Source organism: Bufo gargarizans, chromosome 4, assembly GCF_014858855.1.
Source record: "Bufo gargarizans isolate SCDJY-AF-19 chromosome 4, ASM1485885v1, whole genome shotgun sequence".
In the NCBI taxonomy this organism is placed as follows: domain Eukaryota; kingdom Metazoa; phylum Chordata; class Amphibia; order Anura; family Bufonidae; genus Bufo; species Bufo gargarizans.
The window spans coordinates 54,670,506-54,690,516 of NC_058083.1; the positions used below are offsets into that span (position 1 = coordinate 54,670,506).

At 47.4% G+C, this 20,011-nt stretch overlaps 1 protein-coding gene across 1 annotated transcript; it reads right to left on the reverse strand.

The window, feature by feature from the left end:
* Nucleotides 1-14,552: 14,552 nt before the first annotated feature.
* On the reverse strand, nucleotides 14,553-16,454 carry LOC122935185. Its single transcript, XM_044290950.1, has 2 exons — nucleotides 16,212-16,454; nucleotides 14,553-15,198 (listed from the first exon to the last, which is right to left on the reverse strand). The coding sequence occupies exons 1-2, from the start codon at nucleotides 16,277-16,279 to the stop codon at nucleotides 14,553-14,555; spliced, it is 714 nt and encodes a 237-aa protein (XP_044146885.1). The 5' UTR covers nucleotides 16,280-16,454.
* Between the last annotated feature and the right edge of the window lie 3,557 nt (nucleotides 16,455-20,011).

The window sequence follows — 20,011 nt, forward strand, 5'->3', positions numbered from 1 at the left end:
AGTCTGGACAGGAGAAGTGTAAGCCAGGGACGTGCCTATAAGGACTCATGCACACGAACGTATTTTCTTTCCGTGTCCGTTCTGTTTTTTTGCGGATCGTATACGGAACCATTCATTTCAATAGGCCTGCAAAAAGAACGGAAGTTACTCCATGTGCATTACTTTTCCATATGTCCGTATTTCCTTTCCGAAAACAAAAATAGAACATGTACTATTATTGTCCACATTACGGACAAGGATAGAACTGTTCTATTAGGGGACAGTTGTTCTGTTCGGCAAAATACAGAATGCACACGGACGTCATCCGTATTTTTTGTGGATCCGTTTTTTGCGGACCGCAAAATACATACGGTCGTGTGCATGAGCCCTTAACAGCCAGTGCAGGCGAAGCAGAGGAAAGTGTTCTTCGGTTGCCAGAAGATACTGCAGCCAGAGGAAATTGTTCTTCGGCTGGAGCAGGAGCCACCATGGTGAAGTAGCTTGTAGAGCACCCGGACTCCATGCTATCAAGTTTGCCTTCCAGTTTATGCTAAAGCCTGCTGGAACCAAGACAAAGCCTGAAAATCGCTTGGATGCAAGTTTACCCAAGTAAAGCGGCTGTTGAACCTTATATCAAGGTCTGGACTCAAGTCATTCTTCATCCCCTAACTCAACTATCCCCCTTTTAATGCTTCGGAGCCTAAGCCTGGGGTCTCGCTGTACCAGGTAGGAGCACCTATCACGATCGGCGTGACTATCATATACGTGACACAGAGGGAGGGAAAGAGGAAGGCCCTGCCCAAGTGAGAGGGAAGGTGGTGACCCCTGACTCACCTTGCGGCTGGCACCTGGCTGCCCTGACGTCCCTAGACGGGTTCCTCACCCGTACGCCGATCACGTGCCTAAAACCCTGGCTTTCCCTAAGATGAGCCCTAGATAGTGAACAGGGCGGTGGGAAAACTAGTCCGCACCACTAGCTCTAAAGGAAAACACCAAGGGGAGGACAGACAATACAGACTAAACATATAATCCCAGGTGGGCGACAACAGGAGACAACAAAAAGCCCAACAGGGATCCGGAGGGAAGCACTCTGGAATGACAACCAGGATTCACAGCTCCAGTGGGTCAGTATAGATGTCCAGGCAGGAAGCTGTATAACTGGCAACTAGAGAAGTGTGAGGGGAGAATATAAGGAGGTTGGGAGTGGCAGACAAGAAACAGCTGAGGAGGAGAAGCTACGGATCCCTGAGTGAGACAAAAAGGATTGCAAGGCAAACACAGAAAACAATCACTAAGAAACAACGTGATCTTTAGACATAGAGCGCGCAGCCACCCGCTGCGACTTCCTGACCCCGGGTATAACGGAGTCAGACGTGGCTCTTGACACCCTCGTGACAGTACCCCCCCTTTCAGGAGGGGCCTCCGGACACTCAGGACCAGGTCTCTCAGGATGAGAGGCATGGAAAGCCTGAATTAACCTGTTGGCGTTTACCTCTGACGCTGGAACCCACATTCTTTCCTCGGGACCGTAACCCCTCCAATGCACCAGATACTGAAGAGAGCGGCGGACCCGACGAGAATCAACAATTCTGGATATTTGAAACTCCAGATTACCATCCACAATAACAGGAGGAGGTGGCAGCGGTGACGGTTCTAGAGGTGGAACATACTTCTTGAGTAACGACTTATGGAAGACGTTATGGATCTTAAAAGTCTGAGGTAGCTCCAGGCGAAAAGCCACATGGTTAATGACGGCTACTATTTTATAAGGACCAATGAACCTAGGACCCAGTTTCCAAGAGGGAACCTTCAACTTAATATTCCTAGCAGACAACCACACATAGTCATTCACTCCTAGGTCCGGACCTGGCGACCGTTTCTTATCGGCCATGCATTTATATTTACCACTCATATTTTTCAAGTTAGCTTGCACCTTCTGCCATACCGATGAAAGAGATGAAGAAAACCGTTCCTCTTCGGGAACCCCAGAAGACCCCCCCTCTTTGAAAGTACAAAATTGGGGATGAAAACCGTATGCACCAAGAAATGGTGACTTGCCAGTGGATTCCTGACAGCGATTATTTATGGCAAACTCGGCTAACGGTAAATATGATGACCACACCTCTTGGTTTTCAGACACAAAACACCTTAAATATGTTTCTAGGTTTTGGTTGGTACGCTCAGTCTGTCCATTCGACTGAGGATGGAAAGCTGAGGAAAAGGACAAGTGTACCCCCAAACGGGAACAAAAAGCTTTCCAAAACTTAGAAATAAACTGGGTTCCCCGATCCGAAACCACATCGGAAGGGACCCCGTGAAGCTTCACGATTTCACTGATAAACACCTGAGCAAGAGTCTTAGCATTAGGAAGTGCGGGTAGCGCAATAAAGTGTACCATTTTGCTAAACCTGTCTACTACTACCAAGATAACTGTTTTACCCGCAGACAACGGTAAGTCAGTGATGAAATCCATTGATAGATGTGTCCATGGCCTATTGGGGATGAAAAGTGGCAATAAAGACCCCTGCTGGACGTGTATGAGAGACTTTCGCGCGTGCACAAGTAGAACAAGTAGACACGAAATCCATTACATCCTGACGCAACCTTGGCCACCAAAAACGACGAGACAATAGCTCCAAGGTTGCTTTACTACCCGGGTGCCCAGCAAGTGCCAAATTATGATGTTCCTTTAATAGTTCAAGACGCAGGTTTAACGGTACAATCAATTTCTCTGAGGGGCAAGAGGCCGGGGCGTCCCCCTGGGCCTCTAACACCTTTCCCTCTAGAACAGAGTGTACAGCAGAGACAACCACTCCTCTTTGTAAAATAGGTACCGGATCACTAACATTACCCCCTCCAGGGAAACTACGAGATAATGCGTCTGCCTTGGTATTTTTTGCCCCAGGACGATAGGTGATTACAAAGTTAAATCTGGTAAAGAATAGCGACCACCTAGCTTGTCTAGGGGTGAGACGCTTAGCCGATTCTAGGTACAGAAGGTTTTTGTGATCCGTAATCACCGTGACGGGGTGGATTGCTCCCTCTAAGAAGTGACGCCACTCTTCAAACGCCAGTTTAATCGCCAACAGTTCCCTATTTCCAATATCATAGTTCTTTTCTGCTGTAGATAACTTTTTGGAAAAGAAAGCGCAAGGACGCCATTTGCCAGGAGACGGACCCTGAGACAGCACAGCCCCCACTCCCACCTCTGACGCATCTACTTCAACAATAAAAGGCTGGGAGACATCAGGTTGAATTAGAACAGGTGCCGAGGTAAATCTCTCTTTTAGAGAGGAAAATGCAATTTTAGCGGCGTCAGACCATTTAGAAAAATCAGTCCCCTTCCTAGTCATGTCAGTAAGGGGTTTAACGATCACTGAATAATTTTTTATGAACTTTCTATAGAAATTTGCGAAACCCAAAAACCGTTGTAGAGCTTTAAAGGGGTTGTCCAGGTTCAGAGCTGAACCTGGACAGCCCTCCATTTTCACCCAGGCAGCCCCCCTCACATGAGCATCGGAGCAGTTCATGCTCCGATGCTCTCCTTTGCCCTGCGCTAAATTGCACAGGGCAAAGGCATTTTTCTGAGTTCCGGTGACGTACCGGGCTCTCTATGGGGCTGACAGGAACCCCGGTGACGTCACCGGCACTGATGGGCGGGATTTGGCTCTGCCCTAGCCAGTAAAACGGCTAGGGCAGAGCTAAAGCCCGCCCCTCAGAGCCGGTGACGTCACCGAACACACTGCTGGGCGGAAGTTACCGCCCGGCAGTGTGTTATTGAAAACACAAGAGCCTGTGCCCTGCGCGATCTAGCGCAGGGCACGGGAGCGCATCGGAGCATGAGATGCTCCGATGCTAGGCTCAGGGGGGCTGCCGGGGTGAAAATAAGGGTATGTCCGGGTTCAGCTCTGAACCTGGACAACCCCTTTAAGGTTCTCAGGAAGATCCCAATCTAAAATTGCCTGGACCTTCCTAGGATCCATACGGAAACCTGAAGCGGATAATAGATATCCCAGAAACTGTATTTCCTGAACGGCGAAGACACATTTTTCAATTTTCGCATATAATTTATTCGTCCGTAGGACCTGCAGTACTTGCCTGACATGTACTTCATGTGTTTTCAGATCAGCCGAATAAATTAAGATATCATCTAGGTATATGACTACAAACCTGCCGATGAGATGACTAAAAATATCATTAACGAAATGTTGGAAGACAGCAGGGGCATTGGTCAGACCGAAAGGCATGACTAGATTTTCATAATGCCCCTCGGGGGTGTTAAAAGCTGTCTTCCACTCATCCCCTTCCTTGATACGAATCAGATTGTAGGCCCCCCTAAGATCAAGTTTGGAGAACCACCTAGCACCCGCAATCTGATTAAAAAGGTCAGGAATGAGAGGAAGAGGGTATGGGTCTCGGATGGTTATCCGGTTTAGCTCACGGAAATCTAGGCAAGGACGCAGGCCCCCATCTTTCTTTTTAACAAAGAAAAACCCTGCAGCCACGGGTAAAGAAGAGGGTCTGATGTGTCCCTTAGCCAGACTCTCAGAGATATAATCTTTCATGGCTTGTCTCTCGGGACCCGAAAGATTATACAACCTGGACTTGGGTAATTTTGCACCGGGAATCAGGTTAACCGGGCAATCATAAGGACGATGAGGTGGTAGCTTCTGACAACCCTTTTCAGAAAAAACGTCCTCAAAGTCCGAAATAAATGTAGGTAGGGAGGCTATGGAGGCGATTAAGCAATTGTTATTTAAGCAATTCTCTCTGCAATGCTCAATCCACTCCAATATCTCCCTGGCCTGCCAATCCACCACTGGATTGTGCGCTACCAACCAGGGAAGACCCAATACCACAGGAGAGCGAAGGCCCTCCAGAACGTAACATGAAAGATACTCATTATGGTGGTCCCCTACCCGAAGGTGTAAGTTATGGACAATGTGAGTGAGGTTTCTCTGAGACAGAGGAGCAGAATCAATAGCGAATATGGGAATAGGTCTCTGCAGCGTACAGAGAGACAAACCCATAGTGCGAGCAAAATGGGCATCTATCAAATTTACCCCTGCTCCACTGTCTAGAAAAAAAGAAATAGACTCCGTCTTCACACCAAAAACAATAACCGCTGGCAACACAAATTGAGATGTTCGTATGGAGGAAACGTATACCCCCCGGCTGACATCCTCCGCACAGCCTGGGGTTAGTAGTTTTCCGACGGTCTTTTGTTTTTGAGAAAGGAGGGACAGACATTAATGAAATGACCCCTCCCCCCACAGAAAAAACAAACCCCACGCCTGCGGCGAACCTCAGGAGGACGGACCTGACGAGAAGTTCCTCCTAGCTGCATAGGCTCATCTAAGTCAGTACAGACTAACTGCTGCTTGGGAGAGGTTACCGATTGCTCAGGAAATTTCGATCTCTCCCTAAGACGTCTATCTATTCTGATAGAGAGGGACATAACAGCATCAAGGGAAAGGGGGGTCTCATACAGCGCCAGCGCATCCTTAACCCTTTCAGATAACCCAGAGCAGAACTGACTCCTGAGAGTCGGATCGTTCCACTGAGTATCCGTAGCCCACCTACGGAACTCTGAGCAATATTCCTCTGCTGGCCGATCTCCCTGTAGGAGTCTCCGTAACTTCGACTCAGCCAGGGCGACTCGGTCAGGGTCATCATATATGAGACCCAAAGCCCCAAAAAATCTCTCCACTGACCGGAGAGCCTGGGAACCAGGGGGTAACGAGAACGCCCAGGATTGCGGGTCCCCCTGAAGCAGGGAAATAACAATCCCCACCCGCTGATCTTCATTACCTGAGGAGTAAGGGCGCAGCTTAAAATATAATTTGCAGGCCTCACGGAACGTCACAAATTTGTCCCTTCCCCCAGAAAATCTGTCAGGAAGAACAACCTTGGGTTCTGTAACAACCTGGTTACCCATAGCAACCGCTGGGCTTGCGGTCTGCTGCATTTGCTGCTGTTGTTGGAGGACAGACGCCTTCAATCCTGCCACCTCCAAAGACAGGCCTTGAAACTGTTTTGCCAAAGCAGCAATAGGATCCATATTGGATTCTAAGTAGAGAGAAAAAAAATAAAATTTATTTTTTTTTTCTCTCAAAAAATAAGGGCCAGTTATAATATCACGATCGGCGTGACTATCACATACGTGACACAGAGGGAGGGAAAGAGGAAGGCCCTGCCCAAGTGAGAGGGAAGGTGGTGACCCCTGACTCACCTTGCGGCTGGCACCTGGCTGCCCTGACGTCCCTAGACGGGTTCCTCACCCGTACGCCGATCACGTGCCTAAAACCCTGGCTTTCCCTAAGATGAGCCCTAGATAGTGAACAGGGCGGTGGGGACACTAGTCCGCACCACTAGCTCTAAAGGAAAACACCAAGGGGAGGACAGACAATACAGACTAAACATATAATCCCAGGTGGGCGACAACAGGAGACAACAAAAAGCCCAACAGGGATCCGGAGGGAAGCACTCTGGAACAACAACCAGGATTCACAGCTCCAGTGGGTCAGTATAGATGTCCAGGCAGGAAGCTGTATAACTGGCAACTAGAGAAGTGTGAGGGGAGAATATAAGGAGGTTGGGAGTGGCAGACAAGAAACAGCTGAGGAGGAGAAGCTACGGATCCCTGAGTGAGACAAAAAGGATTGCAAGGCAAACACAGAAAACAATCACTAAGAAACAACGTGATCTTTAGACATAGAGCGCGCAGCCACCCGCTGCGACTTCCTGACCCCGGGTATAACGGAGTCAGACGTGGCTCTTGACACCCTCGTGACAGCACCGTGACAAATATAGGCCGCACCACACCACGCAGCATTCAACTAAACCTGGAACACTATAGGGCCCTGGGGGGCGGCGCATTGCACTAGCAGATACTCATTGTCAAAACACATAGTTATTGTTCTGTAAGATAGTAACATAGTAACTGTCACGAGGGTGTCAAGAGCCACGTCTGACTCCGTTATACCCGGGGTCAGGAAGTCGCAGCGGGTGGCTGCGCGCTCTATGTCTAAAGATCACGTTGTTTCTTAGTGATTGTTTTCTGTGTTTGCCTTGCAATCCTTTTTGTCTCACTCAGGGATCCGTAGCTTCTCCTCCTCAGCTGTTTCTTGTCTGCCACTCCCAACCTCCTTATATTCTCCTCTCACACTTCTCTAGTTGCCAGTTATAGAGCTTCCTGCCTGGACATCTATACTGACCCACTGGAGCTGTGAATCCTGGTTGTCATTCCAGAGTGCTACCCTCCGGATCCCTGTTGGGCTTTTTGTTGTCTCCTGTTGTCGCCCACCTGGGATTATATGTTTAGTCTGTATTGTCTGTCCTCCCCTTGGTGTTTTCCTTTAGAGCTAGTGGTGCGGACTAGTGTTCCCACCGCCCTGTTCACTATCTAGGGCTCATCTTAGGGAAAGCCAGGGTTTTAGGCACGTGATCGGCGTACGGGTGAGGACCCCGTCTAGGGACGTCAGGGCAGCCAGGTGCCAGCCGCAAGGTGAGTCAGGGGTCACCACCTTCCCTCTCACTTGGGCAGGGCCTTCCTCTTTCCCTCCCTCTGTGTCACGTATGTGATAGTCACGCCGATCGTGATATTATAACTGGCCCTTATTTTTTGAGAAAAAAAATAAATTAAAAAATAATAATTTTTTCTCTACTTAGAATCCAATATGGATCCTATTGCTGCTTTGGCAAAACAGCTTCAAGGCCTGTCTTTGGAGGTGGCAGGATTGAAGGCGTCTGTCCTCCAACAACAGCAGCAAATGCAGCAGACCGCAAGCCCAGCGGTTGCTATGGGTAACCAGGTTGTTACAGAACCCAAGGTTGTTCTTCCTGACAGATTTTCTGGGGGAAGGGACAAATTTGTGACGTTCCGTGAGGCCTGCAAATTATATTTTAAGCTGCACCCTTACTCCTCAGGTAATGAAGATCAGCGGGTGGGGATTGTTATTTCCCTGCTTCAGGGGGACCCGCAATCCTGGGCGTTCTCGTTACCCCCTGGTTCCCAGGCTCTCCGGTCAGTGGAGGGATTTTTTGGGGCTTTGGGTCTCATATATGATGACCCTGACCGAGTCGCCCTGGCTGAGTCGAAGTTACGGAGACTCCTACAGGGAGATCGGCCAGCAGAGGAATATTGCTCAGAGTTCCGTAGGTGGGCTACGGATACTCAGTGGAACGACCCGGCTCTCAGGAGTCAGTTCTGCTCTGGGTTATCTGTAAGGGTTAAGGATGCGCTGGCGCTGTATGAGACCCCCCTTTCCCTTGATGCTGTAATGTCCCTCTCTATCAGAATAGATAGACGTCTTAGGGAGAGATCGAAATTTCCTGAGCAATCGGTAACCTCTCCCAAGCAGCAGTTAGTCTGTACTGACTTAGATGAGCCTATGCAGCTAGGAGGAACTTCTCGTCAGGTCCGTCCTCCTGAGGTTCGCCGTAGGTGGGGGGCTTGTTTTTTCTGTGGGGGGAGGGGTCATTTCATTAATGTCTGTCCCTCCTTTCTCAAAAACAAAAGACCGTCGGAAAACTACTAACCCCAGGCTGTGCGGAGGATGTCAGCCGGGGGGTATACGTTTCCTCCATACGAACATCTCAATTTGTGTTGCCAGCGGTTATTGTTTTTGGTGTTAAGACGGAGTCTATTTCTTTTTTTCTAGACAGTGGAGCAGGGGTAAATTTGATAGATGCCCATTTTGCCCGCACTATGGGTTTGTCTCTCTGTACGCTGCAGAGACCTATTCCCATATTCGCTATTGATTCTGCTCCTCTGTCTCAGAGAAACCTCACTCACATTGTCCATAACTTACACCTTCGGGTAGGGGACCACCATAATGAGTGTCTTTCATGTTATGTTCTGGAGGGCCTTCCCTCTCCTGTGGTATTGGGTCTTCCCTGGTTGGTAGCGCACAATCCAGTGGTGGATTGGCAGGCCAGGGAGATATTGGAGTGGAGTGAGCATTGCAGAGAGAATTGCTTAAATAACAATTGCTTAATCGCCTCCATAGCTACCCTACCTACATTTATTTCGGACTTTGAGGAGGTTTTTTCTGAAAAGGGTTGTCAGAAGCTACCACCTCATCGTCCTTATGATTGCCCGGTTAACCTGATTCCCGGTGCAAAATTACCCAAGACCAGGTTGTATAATCTTTCGGGTCCCGAGAGACAAGCCATGAAAGATTATATCTCCGAGAGTCTGGCTAAGGGACACATCAGACCCTCTTCTTCACCCGTGGCTGCAGGGTTTTTCTTTGTTAAAAAGAAAGATGGGGGCCTGCGTCCTTGCCTAGATTTCCGTGAGCTAAACCGGATAACCATCCGAGACCCATACCCTCTTCCTCTCATTCCTGACCTTTTTAATCAGATTGCGGGTGCTAGGTGGTTCTCCAAACTTGATCTTAGGGGGGCCTACAATCTGATTCGTATCAAGGAAGGGGATGAGTGGAAGACAGCTTTTAACACCCCCGAGGGGCATTATGAAAATTTTGTCATGCCTTTCGGTCTGACCAATGCCCCTGCTGTCTTCCAACATTTCGTTAATGATATTTTTAGTCATCTCATCGGCAGGTTTGTAGTCATATACCTAGATGATATCTTAATTTATTCGGCTGATCTGAAAACACATGAAGTACATGTCAGGCAAGTACTGCAGGTCCTACGGACGAATAAATTATATGCGAAAATTGAAAAATGTGTCTTCGCCGTTCAGGAAATACAGTTCCTGGGATATCTATTATCTGCTTCAGGTTTCCGTATGGATCCTGGGAAGGTCCAGGCAATTTTAGATTGGGATCTTCCTGAGAACCTTAAAGCTCTACAACGGTTTTTGGGTTTCGCAAATTTCTATAGAAAGTTCATTAAAAATTATTCAGTGATCGTTAAACCCCTTACTGACATGACTAGGAAGGGGACGGATTTTTCTAAATGGTCTGACGCCGCTAAAATTGCATTTTCCTCTCTAAAAGAGAGGTTTACCTCGGCACCTGTTCTAATTCAACCTGATGTCTCCCAGCCTTTTATTGTTGAAGTAGATGCGTCAGAGGTGGGAGTGGGGGCTGTATTGTCTCAGGGTCCGTCTCCTGGCACCTGGCTGCCCTGACGTCCCTAGACGGGTTCCTCACCCGTACGCCGATCACGTGCCTAAAACCCTGGCTTTCCCTAAGATGAGCCCTAGATAGTGAACAGGGCGGTGGGAACACTAGTCCGCACCACTAGCTCTAAAGGAAAACACCAAGGGGAGGACAGAATGTGGGTTCCAGCGTCAGAGGTAAACGCCAACAGGTTAATTCAGGCTTTCCATGCCTCTCATCCTGAGAGACCTGGTCCTCAGTGTCCGAAGGCCCCTCGTGAAAGGGGGGGTACTGTCACGAGGGTGTTAAGAGCCACGTCTGACTCCGTTATACCCGGGGTCAGGAAGTCGCAGCGGGTGGCTGCGCGCTCTATGTCTAAAGATCACGTTGTTTCTTAGTGATTGTTTTCTGTGTTTGCCTTGCTATCCTTTTTGTCTCACTCAGGGATCCGTAGCTTCTCCTCCTCAGCTGTTTCTTGTCTGCCACTCCCAACCTCCTTATATTCTCCTCTCACACTTCTCTAGTTGCCAGTTATAGAGCTTCCTGCCTGGACATCTATGCTGACCCACTGGAGCTGTGAATCCTGGTTGTTGTTCCAGAGTGCTACCCTCCGGACCCCTGTTGGGCTTTTTGTTGTCTCCTGTTGTCGCCCACCTGGGATTATATGTTTAGTCTGTATTGTCTGTCCTCCCCTTGGTGTTTTCCTTTAGAGCTAGTGGTGCGGACTAGTGTTCCCACCGCCCTGTTCACTATCTAGGGCTCATCTTAGGGAAAGCCAGGGTTTTAGGCACGTGATCGGCGTACGGGTGAGGACCCCGTCTAGGGACGTCAGGGCAGCCAGGTGCCAGCCGCAAGGTGAGTCAGGGGTCACCACCTTCCCTCTCACTTGGGCAGGGCCTTCCTCTTTCCCTCCCTCTGTGTCACGTATATGATAGTCACGCCGATCATGATAGTAACATAGTACATAAGGCCGAAAAAAAGACATTTGTCCATCCAGTTCGGCCTGTCATCCTGCAAGTTGATCCAGAGGAAGGCAAAAAAAAAATACATACATATTAATTAGATCTCCCCTCAGTCGTCTTTTTTCTAAAGTGAATAGCCCTTATTTTTTATAATCTTTCAGGGTACTGTAGTTGCCCCTTTCCAGTTATTACTTTAGTTGCTCTCCTCTGGACCTTCTCCAGCTCTGCTATGTCTGCCTTGTTTACAGGAGCCCAGAACTGTACACAGTACTCCATGTGTGGTCTGACTAGCGATGTGTAAAGTAGTAGGACTATGTTCTTATCACGGGAATCTATGGCCCTTCTGATGCAACCCATTATCTTATTGGCCTTGGCAGCAGCTGCCTGACACTGGTTTTTGCAGCTTAGTTTGCTGTTTATAAAAATTCCTAGATCCTTTTCCATGTCAGTGTTACCGAGTGTTTTACCATTTAGGCTACATTCACACGTCCGTCTTTTTTCTTTCCAGATTTGCGGTCTGTTTTTTTGCGGTTCCGTGATTCCGCAAAAACCTTCAGTTTTTCCGTAAAAAAAAGTGCATCCGTTCCGTGTTTCCGTTTTTCCGCCCAAAAAAAAAAAGGAGGAGGAATAGATGTTGCTAGGGTAGCAAAAGAAGAAAAAAAAAAGGGGTATAAAACAGAGGACATGTGCTTGTACAGGCGCCATTTTATTGTGCTTTTGGTGTCGTTCAGAGCTGTGTAAGAAACCTCTGCTTGGCTGGCATAGTTTTTTACCGATTTCTCAGCGATCATCATGGCAGAAGACATGGATAACGTACTATTTCACTGGATTCTCTCTCGGCGATTCAGACGGCCGTCATCTATGCTAGATGAAGAACCGGGGAGGAAGAGGAGACGGCAGTGGGTCCATCCCATTGTTGCTCAGCGCCTTCAAAAAGGACAATTTCACAAGTTATACAACGATCTGCGACGTGACCCTTTAAAGTTCAAAAGCTATTGCCGGATGTCCATGGAAGCATTCGATCATCTGCTGGTCTCTCTACATCCTGACCTTAATTTCCTGGACACCAGCATGAGGCGCTGCATATCTGCTGAACAACGGTTGCTTGTCACCCTGAGGTAAGTGAATGTGCCATTTTTATATACTGTGTATTAAATATTATTATATGAAAATGAAAGTTAGAACTAATTTTATTTTTTTTGTTTTATTTTAGATTCCTTGCTACCGGGAACTCATTCGCTTCTTTACATTTTGAGTTTCTGCTTGGAATCTCCACAATCTCTGGGATTGTCTGCCATACCTGCAAAGTTATATGGCAGCGTCTCAGAGAAGCGGTGATGCCCACCCCCAAGGCGGAAGATTGGCTACGTATCGCCGAGGGATTTCCCCAATCTGCGCAGTTTCCTAACTGCATTGGGGCACTGGACGGTAAGCATATCCATGTGAAGAAGCCGCCTCACTCAGGGTCCCGGTACTTCAATTACAAGCAGTATTTTTCTGTGGTGCTGATGACTTTGGCTGACAGTAACTACAAGTTTGTAATTGTTGATATCGGGGCCTACGGGAGCACTTCAGACAGCCGCATCTTTAGTGCTTCCAGAATGGGTGAACGGCTTCAGACAAACCAGCTTGCCCTGCCAGAGCCCAGTAGACTTCCCGGATCTGCAGGTCCGCCGGCTCCATTTGTGATCGTGGCAGATGAAGGATTTGCATTGGCACCACACCTGATGCGGCCCTTCCCTAGACGCGATCTGGATGACCGGAAGCGCATCTTCAACTATCGATTGACTCGCGCCCGTCGGTATGTGGAGTGCGCTTTCGGAATACTGTCCACTAAGTGGAGAATATTCATGTCATCCATACAGATGAATCCGGACAATGCCACCCTGGTGATACAGGCTTGTGTACTGCTACACAACTTCACCAGGATCCACGATGCCTCCACAGATGCAGATTTGGGCCTAAATATGACATCTTCAGTCAGTTTAGACCTGAGCCGGCCTGGATGCCCTGGTACAGCTGGTCTAGCTGTTCAGGAACTCTATGCCGACTACTTCTGCAGTCCTGAGGGGGCATTGTCGTGGCAGTTGGATGCCATCCGTGGAAGACGCTGATTTCAGCTGGAATCTGGTTTAAATTTTAAAAAAAATTGAAATTTCTTAGTTTAGTTAGATCCCATGTTGTTAGTTTAGATTAGGGACTCGCAAGAGAATGAGGACCCTTGACGTGGGCTTGCGGGCTGAGGTATTCAGTAAAATCCACATTTTTAAACAATTTGGTGTAAATACCTTCTAATACCTCATTTTGACTTACGTCTATTATAATGTAATTTAAAATTTGTTACTATTTAAATGTGTATGTACTCACAGCTAAACACGAACATGTCCAATTTTTATTACTAAAAATCGGATATGTCTGCCTTCAGCGTTGAACAAGGACTACACCAGACGTAATCAGGCACGCAATCCATCAAGATTCCACTTCTACGCAGAAAAGGTAAGTATATGAGATCATCACTTTTCATCAAAATGCACATGACAGACACGGACCATGAGATACCAGCCTGAATTCTTGGTGAGTGCAGGAGCTCACACATTCCTGTGCATGAGGCCTACACTCGTATAGATCAGTGCAACCAATGAGGCTGTGCGCTCCTTCACTCAGCAAGAACCGCGGCCGGTATCTCACGGACCGTGTTACATGGACGTGTGTATTTGGCGGACAGGTCCCCTTGACTGTGATGGCCATTTCGCAGTGTTTGCCAATGAACACATGCGGGTTACCATCTTGACTCACCCGTCCAGCGATACACAGGTAAGCCCTTACCTGTGCCAGGAGCCGGTCTGAAATCAAATGCAGTCTCCGGGAGCAGGCAGTTCTGAGAACAGCCGCCGGGGGCCATCATTGGGCTGTTATCAGAACTGCCTGTTCCCGGTGACCGCATTTGATTTCAGACCGGCTCCTGGCACAGGTAAGGGCTTACCTGTGCATCGCTGGACGGGTGAGTCAAGATGGCAGGCCGCATGTGTTCATTGGCAAACACTGCAAACTGACCATCACTGCCCTTTGATGCTCTGCTTTGACATGTGCTTGATCACACATTGAAAATGATATTTTATAAAAAAAAATCACAATGCCGGGCAGATGCTTCTGGCAAGCAGTGTGTTTGATGACATCAGCGGCTCTGATGGGCTGGCTTCAGCACTGCCCTAGCCTTTTTTGTTAGGTCTGCGCAAAAGCACGCACATTACTGCTGGTAACGTCACCAAACACACTACTTGCCAGAAGCATCTGCCCGGCAGTGTGTTGCCCTTTATGTGCACAATGAAGCTGCCATGGTGATAAAATGGGGGGGACTGTGGGGTTCAGCTATGATCCAAAAATAAAAAATGAGAGGGTACATGATATTTTATAAATAATGACCTAAATAGATAATAGGTCATCATTATTAAAATATTAAATTATGACATGTTTGAAGAGAAAACACACATACACAATTTAAACAAGATAACAAAGATTTATTTCAAGCAAAAAAAAATTATAAGTCAAATAATTCCCTAGTATATAGGCCAGGGGTGTGCATAATTGGGGTGTCCAGTCTGTTAAGACGGGAATGAGGAGTTATGACCTTTAATCTTTGGTCTCTTCTCTTTTCTAAAAAGTGCAGAACATCATGTGGCTCTTCAGGGTCCGTAAATTCATCTAGTACCATGACCAGAGCAGAAAGGCACCGTGTTTGCCGTTCATCTGGCACACGGCGCAAGGAAGGAGCGAGCCCTTTTAAAGCTACTTCTTCCTTGCCGTCAGACCGATTCCGGTTTAAATACTCCATAACCATCATGTCGACCTGACTACGGAGATCTAAACCGGAATCGGTTATGACCCTTTGGCCTCGTCTGCCAGATGAACGGCTAGCAGGTGCTGCTCTTTGTTGCTGGCTGGGTTCTGGATTGGCCTGGACTGGTTCTTGAATAGCATCTACCACTTCTGTGACCTCTTCTGGATTTTGCAATCTTTCCAGCAGAGGCTGGTGAAGGAGAGATAATGAAGCCACGGAAGATTCCCCCATGGCCTCAGGATGTTCACTTTCCGCTTGGATATCATCTGTGGACATTCCTGGTCTGTCAGCCAAATTGCCGGACAATGCTTGTGGATTGGAAGTGTCCGAGAGATTGTCCACAGTTCTGTAAAATAAATTTAATATTAAAATTATTTGATTTATTAAAAGAGCACCTTCCATCAGTTTGTACTCAATAATGCCGTACCTAACACCATAGTCCAGGCATGCTCAACCTGCGGCCCTCCAGCTGTGGCAAAACTACAACTCCCAGCATGCCCGAACAGCCCACAGCAGGGCATTATGGGAGTTGTAGTTTTACAACAGCTGGAGGGCCGCAGGTTGAGCATGCCTGCTATAGTCCATGTCAACTAGATGTCATATTGGTAGAATTTGTTTAATGCTCCTCTGTTGCTCCTCTGTTGCGCCACTGTGCCTCTCATTATGTTTATGCGCCCTGTATTCAAATTAATATCAGGGGAACAACGGGGAGGAGACACCAGCTTTTCTACGTGGCCATTTCTTGGATCTGGCTGTGGTGCTGTCCAATCACAGCGGAGGGTGACACAGACAGGTAAAAGGTGAGCTGTTTTTCTCAAGGTCTGAGGCGCTCAGCTGTTATTACATACAGGGCGCAAAAACATATTGAGGGGCACAGCGGCGCAACAAAGGATAATTTAAAACCCCTAAAAAATATTACATCTACGTGACATGGGCTACAGTCTGAGGCACTGATTTTATTAAAGGTGTTCTGCAGTTTGTTTTATATCCTCAGGAAAGATCATTAACATCTGATCAGCTGTTTGAGAAAGCAGCGTTGCTGGTAGTAGCGCCGCGGCCTTAACACTATTTACCGCCGGCCCAATAACGTCACGACTATTATCAATGGCCTGGGCACGGCTAATCTGTGTTCACTTGAAGAGAGCTTAGCCGCGCCCAGGCCAGTGATACTAGTCGTGACGTCACTGGGCCAGCGGTAAACACAGAAGCCTGCGTTGCTTTTGCCAGCACCGCTGCCTTCTCAAACTTCTGATCAGATGCTGATGATCTCTCCTAAGCATAGCAAACAAACTGCACAACAACTATAATTAGTAACTGCTAAAAGCTCCACTGTCCTACAAAAATATAAAAATGACTTACCTTCTTAAATCCATTATTGGAAGAAGAAATTGAAGGTGTCGGGTATACAAATAGGGTTTTTTTTTCATGCTTCCATCACCACTCCTGCTTTTAGTATTCAATTCTCTCCGAAATTGGTCCCGACAGGTATTCCATCTCTTCTTGATTTGCTGGACTGAAATAAAAATACAAAAAATATATTAGGATTAAAAATTTTACATCACGCCTGCCATGCTGCTGAGTGCAGGAGTGCATGGCGTCATTGCAACCAATGACACCGAGTGCTCCTGCTGGCCCATGCAGTATAATGTCGCCTAGGCACCTGCTGCACCATGTCACGGTCACAATCTATGAAAACCCAGCTTGCTATGCTTCTGAGTGCAGGAGTGCACGGCGTCATTGCAACCAATGACACCGAGTGCTCCTGCTGGCCCATGCAGTATAATGTCGCCTAGGCACCTGCTGCACCATGTCACGGTCACAATCTATGAAAACCCAGCTTGCTATGCTGCTGAGTGCAGGAGTGCACGGCGTCATTGCAACCAATGACGCCGTGCACTTCTGCATTCTAGAGCACGGCAGGATTGGTTTTCATAGACCGTGCTCCATGGATATGTGTGTGAACCTTTAAAAATTACACTGATTTTAAAATATTATTTACTCACTAATTTTTTCTTTCTTGGACACTGAGGCAGAGTCCCATGCTGTTCCTATCAGCTCTTTACCAATTTCTTCCCATGCTTGGTCCTTCATGATCCTGTCATGGTAGACTTAGCCCTTGTGTCCCACAAGGCAGGCCTCTCCTGTATCAAAATTATCATTTTTTCTACCTCAAACGACGTCATATTGCAGAAGTTTCACTATCTGTGACTTCACAGCACTTCCTTCTCTTCAGCTCTCCCTGGTGCTGAAAGTCACATGGGGCAATTTTTTTAGTTTACTTCCTGTGGATCTACAATTGCGGATCCGAAATTACGGATGACATGCGGATGACATACGGATACATTTGGTACCTTTCCGCATGTCATCCGTTTTTTTGCAGACCCATTGAATTCAATAGGGCAACGGACCGCAATTTACGTCCAAAAGTAGGACATGCTCTACTTTTTTCCTGGATCCGCATAACGGAAGGGAACGGAATTGCGGATGCGGACAGCATACTGAATGCTGTCCGTATCTTTTGCGGCCCCATTGAAATGAATGGGTCCGCATATATTCCGCATCTGTTCCGCAATTTTGCGGAAAGGATGCGGAAACAAAATGCGGACGTGTGAATGGAGCCTAAGTATGTACGGGTGACTTGCATTATTCCTTCCCATGTGCATAACTTTACATTTGTCAGTGTTAAACCTCATCTGCCACTTATCTGCCCAAGCCTCCAATCTGTCCGCTCTGTAGTAGTATACTGTCCTCTGTAGTATATATACAGTATACTGCCCTCTGTAGTATATATACAGTATACTGTCCTCTGTAGTATATATACAGTATACTGCCCTCTGTAGTATATATACAGTATACTGCCCTCTGTAGTATATATACAGTATACTGTCCTCTTCAGTGTAAATTACTTTACACAGTTTAGTGTCATCTGCGAAAATTGATATTTTGCTATGCAAGCCTTCTACAAGATCATTAATAAATATATTGAAGAGAATAGGGCCCAATACAGACCCCTGAGGTACTCCACTAGTGACAGTGACCCAATCTGAGTGTGTACCGTTAATAACCACCCTCTGTTTTCTATCATGGTCAAAGGTACATTGGTGAGACCATTTTACCCCCGGGAAGCCATTCCCCGAGGGGCAGTAGCAGGCAGACATCTAGGGCACAACCACAACAAACCCAACCACTTGCCTCTGAGTGGCGGGCGATCCCTCGTTCACCGTAGTGGATCTAAGACAATGACCTCTTGGTTACCTATATTCCCACCACTGGTGGGGACATCCCTCCGGGTTCCAGGGGTTGTCTTCACAGATGCCCAAGGGGAAAATAAACTTCTTTATGGATACAAATGGTGAGATAAGTCCTACCTCAGTAACTACTCGACAAGTTCTTAATTAATTAAATTTATGTATTTATTTAGATTATGTGCATTAAATCATGGCGGTGATGTTACGTGGTAACCGAGATAATTAATAAATCGTTCATAACCATGGAAATTAACAATAAATGTCCACCCAGTTCAGTACTGGGCGACATACCCCCACTGTTAATATCGCGACAAAAGGGAAGGGAGGATGGGATTCTTCTCTCGACTGTTATTTAACCACTTTTCCTCCTTTTTTCCAGGTGTCTCCTGCTTCTGGTTGCCGCTTTCTTCATTTGCCTGGATCCACATGTTATGCTGTTATTACCTGATGACTGTGTGATGGTAACTTTATATGTTACCCTTATTACCGACCCATCTAACGATATAGTAAGGACGATGCTCCCCATGGATCCCAGCAATGTTAGGGGGATATACAGGAGGAGTGGACACTCTGCTGCTGCTCAGAACGTCTGTGCGGCTGCCTCATCTGCCCCGAGACATCCCTCAGCTGCCCTTAGAAGTCCCTCAGCTGACCCTGAGGGGTTGATAACATTTGCCCTGCCCGTATAGGACTAAGAAACACGGAGATATCTATAGCTAGAAATTAAAATGTATTTTTCTGTATTGATCTCCATTGGTCTAATCTTCATGGTTTATGTTTCTGATGCAGGGAAATCTTCCTTCATTGGTTGTCCACAGAGCAGACACCAAGGTGACATCTTCCCCACCATTAACAACTTTGGGGCCCATTTATTAAGAATGGCGTTGTAGACTCCGGCCTTAATAAAGCCCCTGCGATGGCGGAGGATCCGCTGAAGTTATAAAGAGACGCCGGCCTCTCCATAACTTTGGTGCATCCTGCGCCAGTTTTAAATGTAAGATGGCTTCCTAGCCTAAAACAGGAGTAGAAAATGGTAAATGAGACGGACCTGCCGGCACGTCCCCTTCCGCACCCACAATTTTAGACCTGTTGTGAGTGGGGCAGATAGCAGCGCAGCTAAATGTTGCACCGCCATCTGCGCCTGAAATACGCCTAATATAGGCGTGTTTCAGCTTAATAAATGACCCCCTTCAATTCTAGTTGGCAGTAAATTAGCCGACCTTCCTCTGTGGTGATGGGTGAGTGCAGGGCCTGACACCGCCAGACAGACAGACAGACAGGCAGACAGACAGGCAGACAGGCAGACAGACAGACAGACAGGCAGACAGACAGAACTTCTTCAGGTGGAATTTATTCCAAGACTGATCTGCCCAAGAGTCTCCTCCGCTCTCTGCTTTTTCTGCTCTTTGTCTTTTATTATGTTTCTATGTGGGATACAGTCTGGGTGCTCTCATTGTGTATCTAATCCCCTCCTGTGTGATACGGTCTGGATGCTCTCATTGTGTATCTAATCCCCTCCTGTGTGATACGGTCTGGGTGCTCTCATTGCGTATCTAATCCTCTCCTGTGGGATACAGTCTGGGTGCTCTCATTGTGTATCTAATCCCCTCCTGTGTGATACAGTCTGGGTGCTCTCATTGTGTATCTAATCCTCTCCTGTGTGATACAGTCTGGGTGCTCTCATTGTGTATCTAATCCTCTCCTGTGGGATACAGTCTGGGTGCTCTCATTGTGTATCTAATCCTCTCCTGTGTGATACAGTCTGGGGGCTCTCATTGTGTATCCAATCATCTCCTGTGTGATACAGTCTGGGTGCTCTCATTGTGTATCTAATCCTCTCCTGTGTGATGATACGGTCTGGGTGCTCTCATTGTGTATCTAATCCCCTCCTGTGTGATACAGTCTGGGTGC

What these genes read in the sequence shown, in the direction of transcription:
- LOC122935185 (XM_044290950.1), bottom strand. Translation starts at nt 16,279, where the DNA reads ATGAAAAAAAAACCCTATTTGTATACCCGACACCTTCAATTTCTTCTT. An exon ending in CCAATAATGGATTTAAGAAG is followed by an intron (nt 15,199 to 16,211) that starts GTAAGTCATTTT and finishes TTTATTTTACAG; the next exon opens with AACTGTGGACAATCTCTCGG.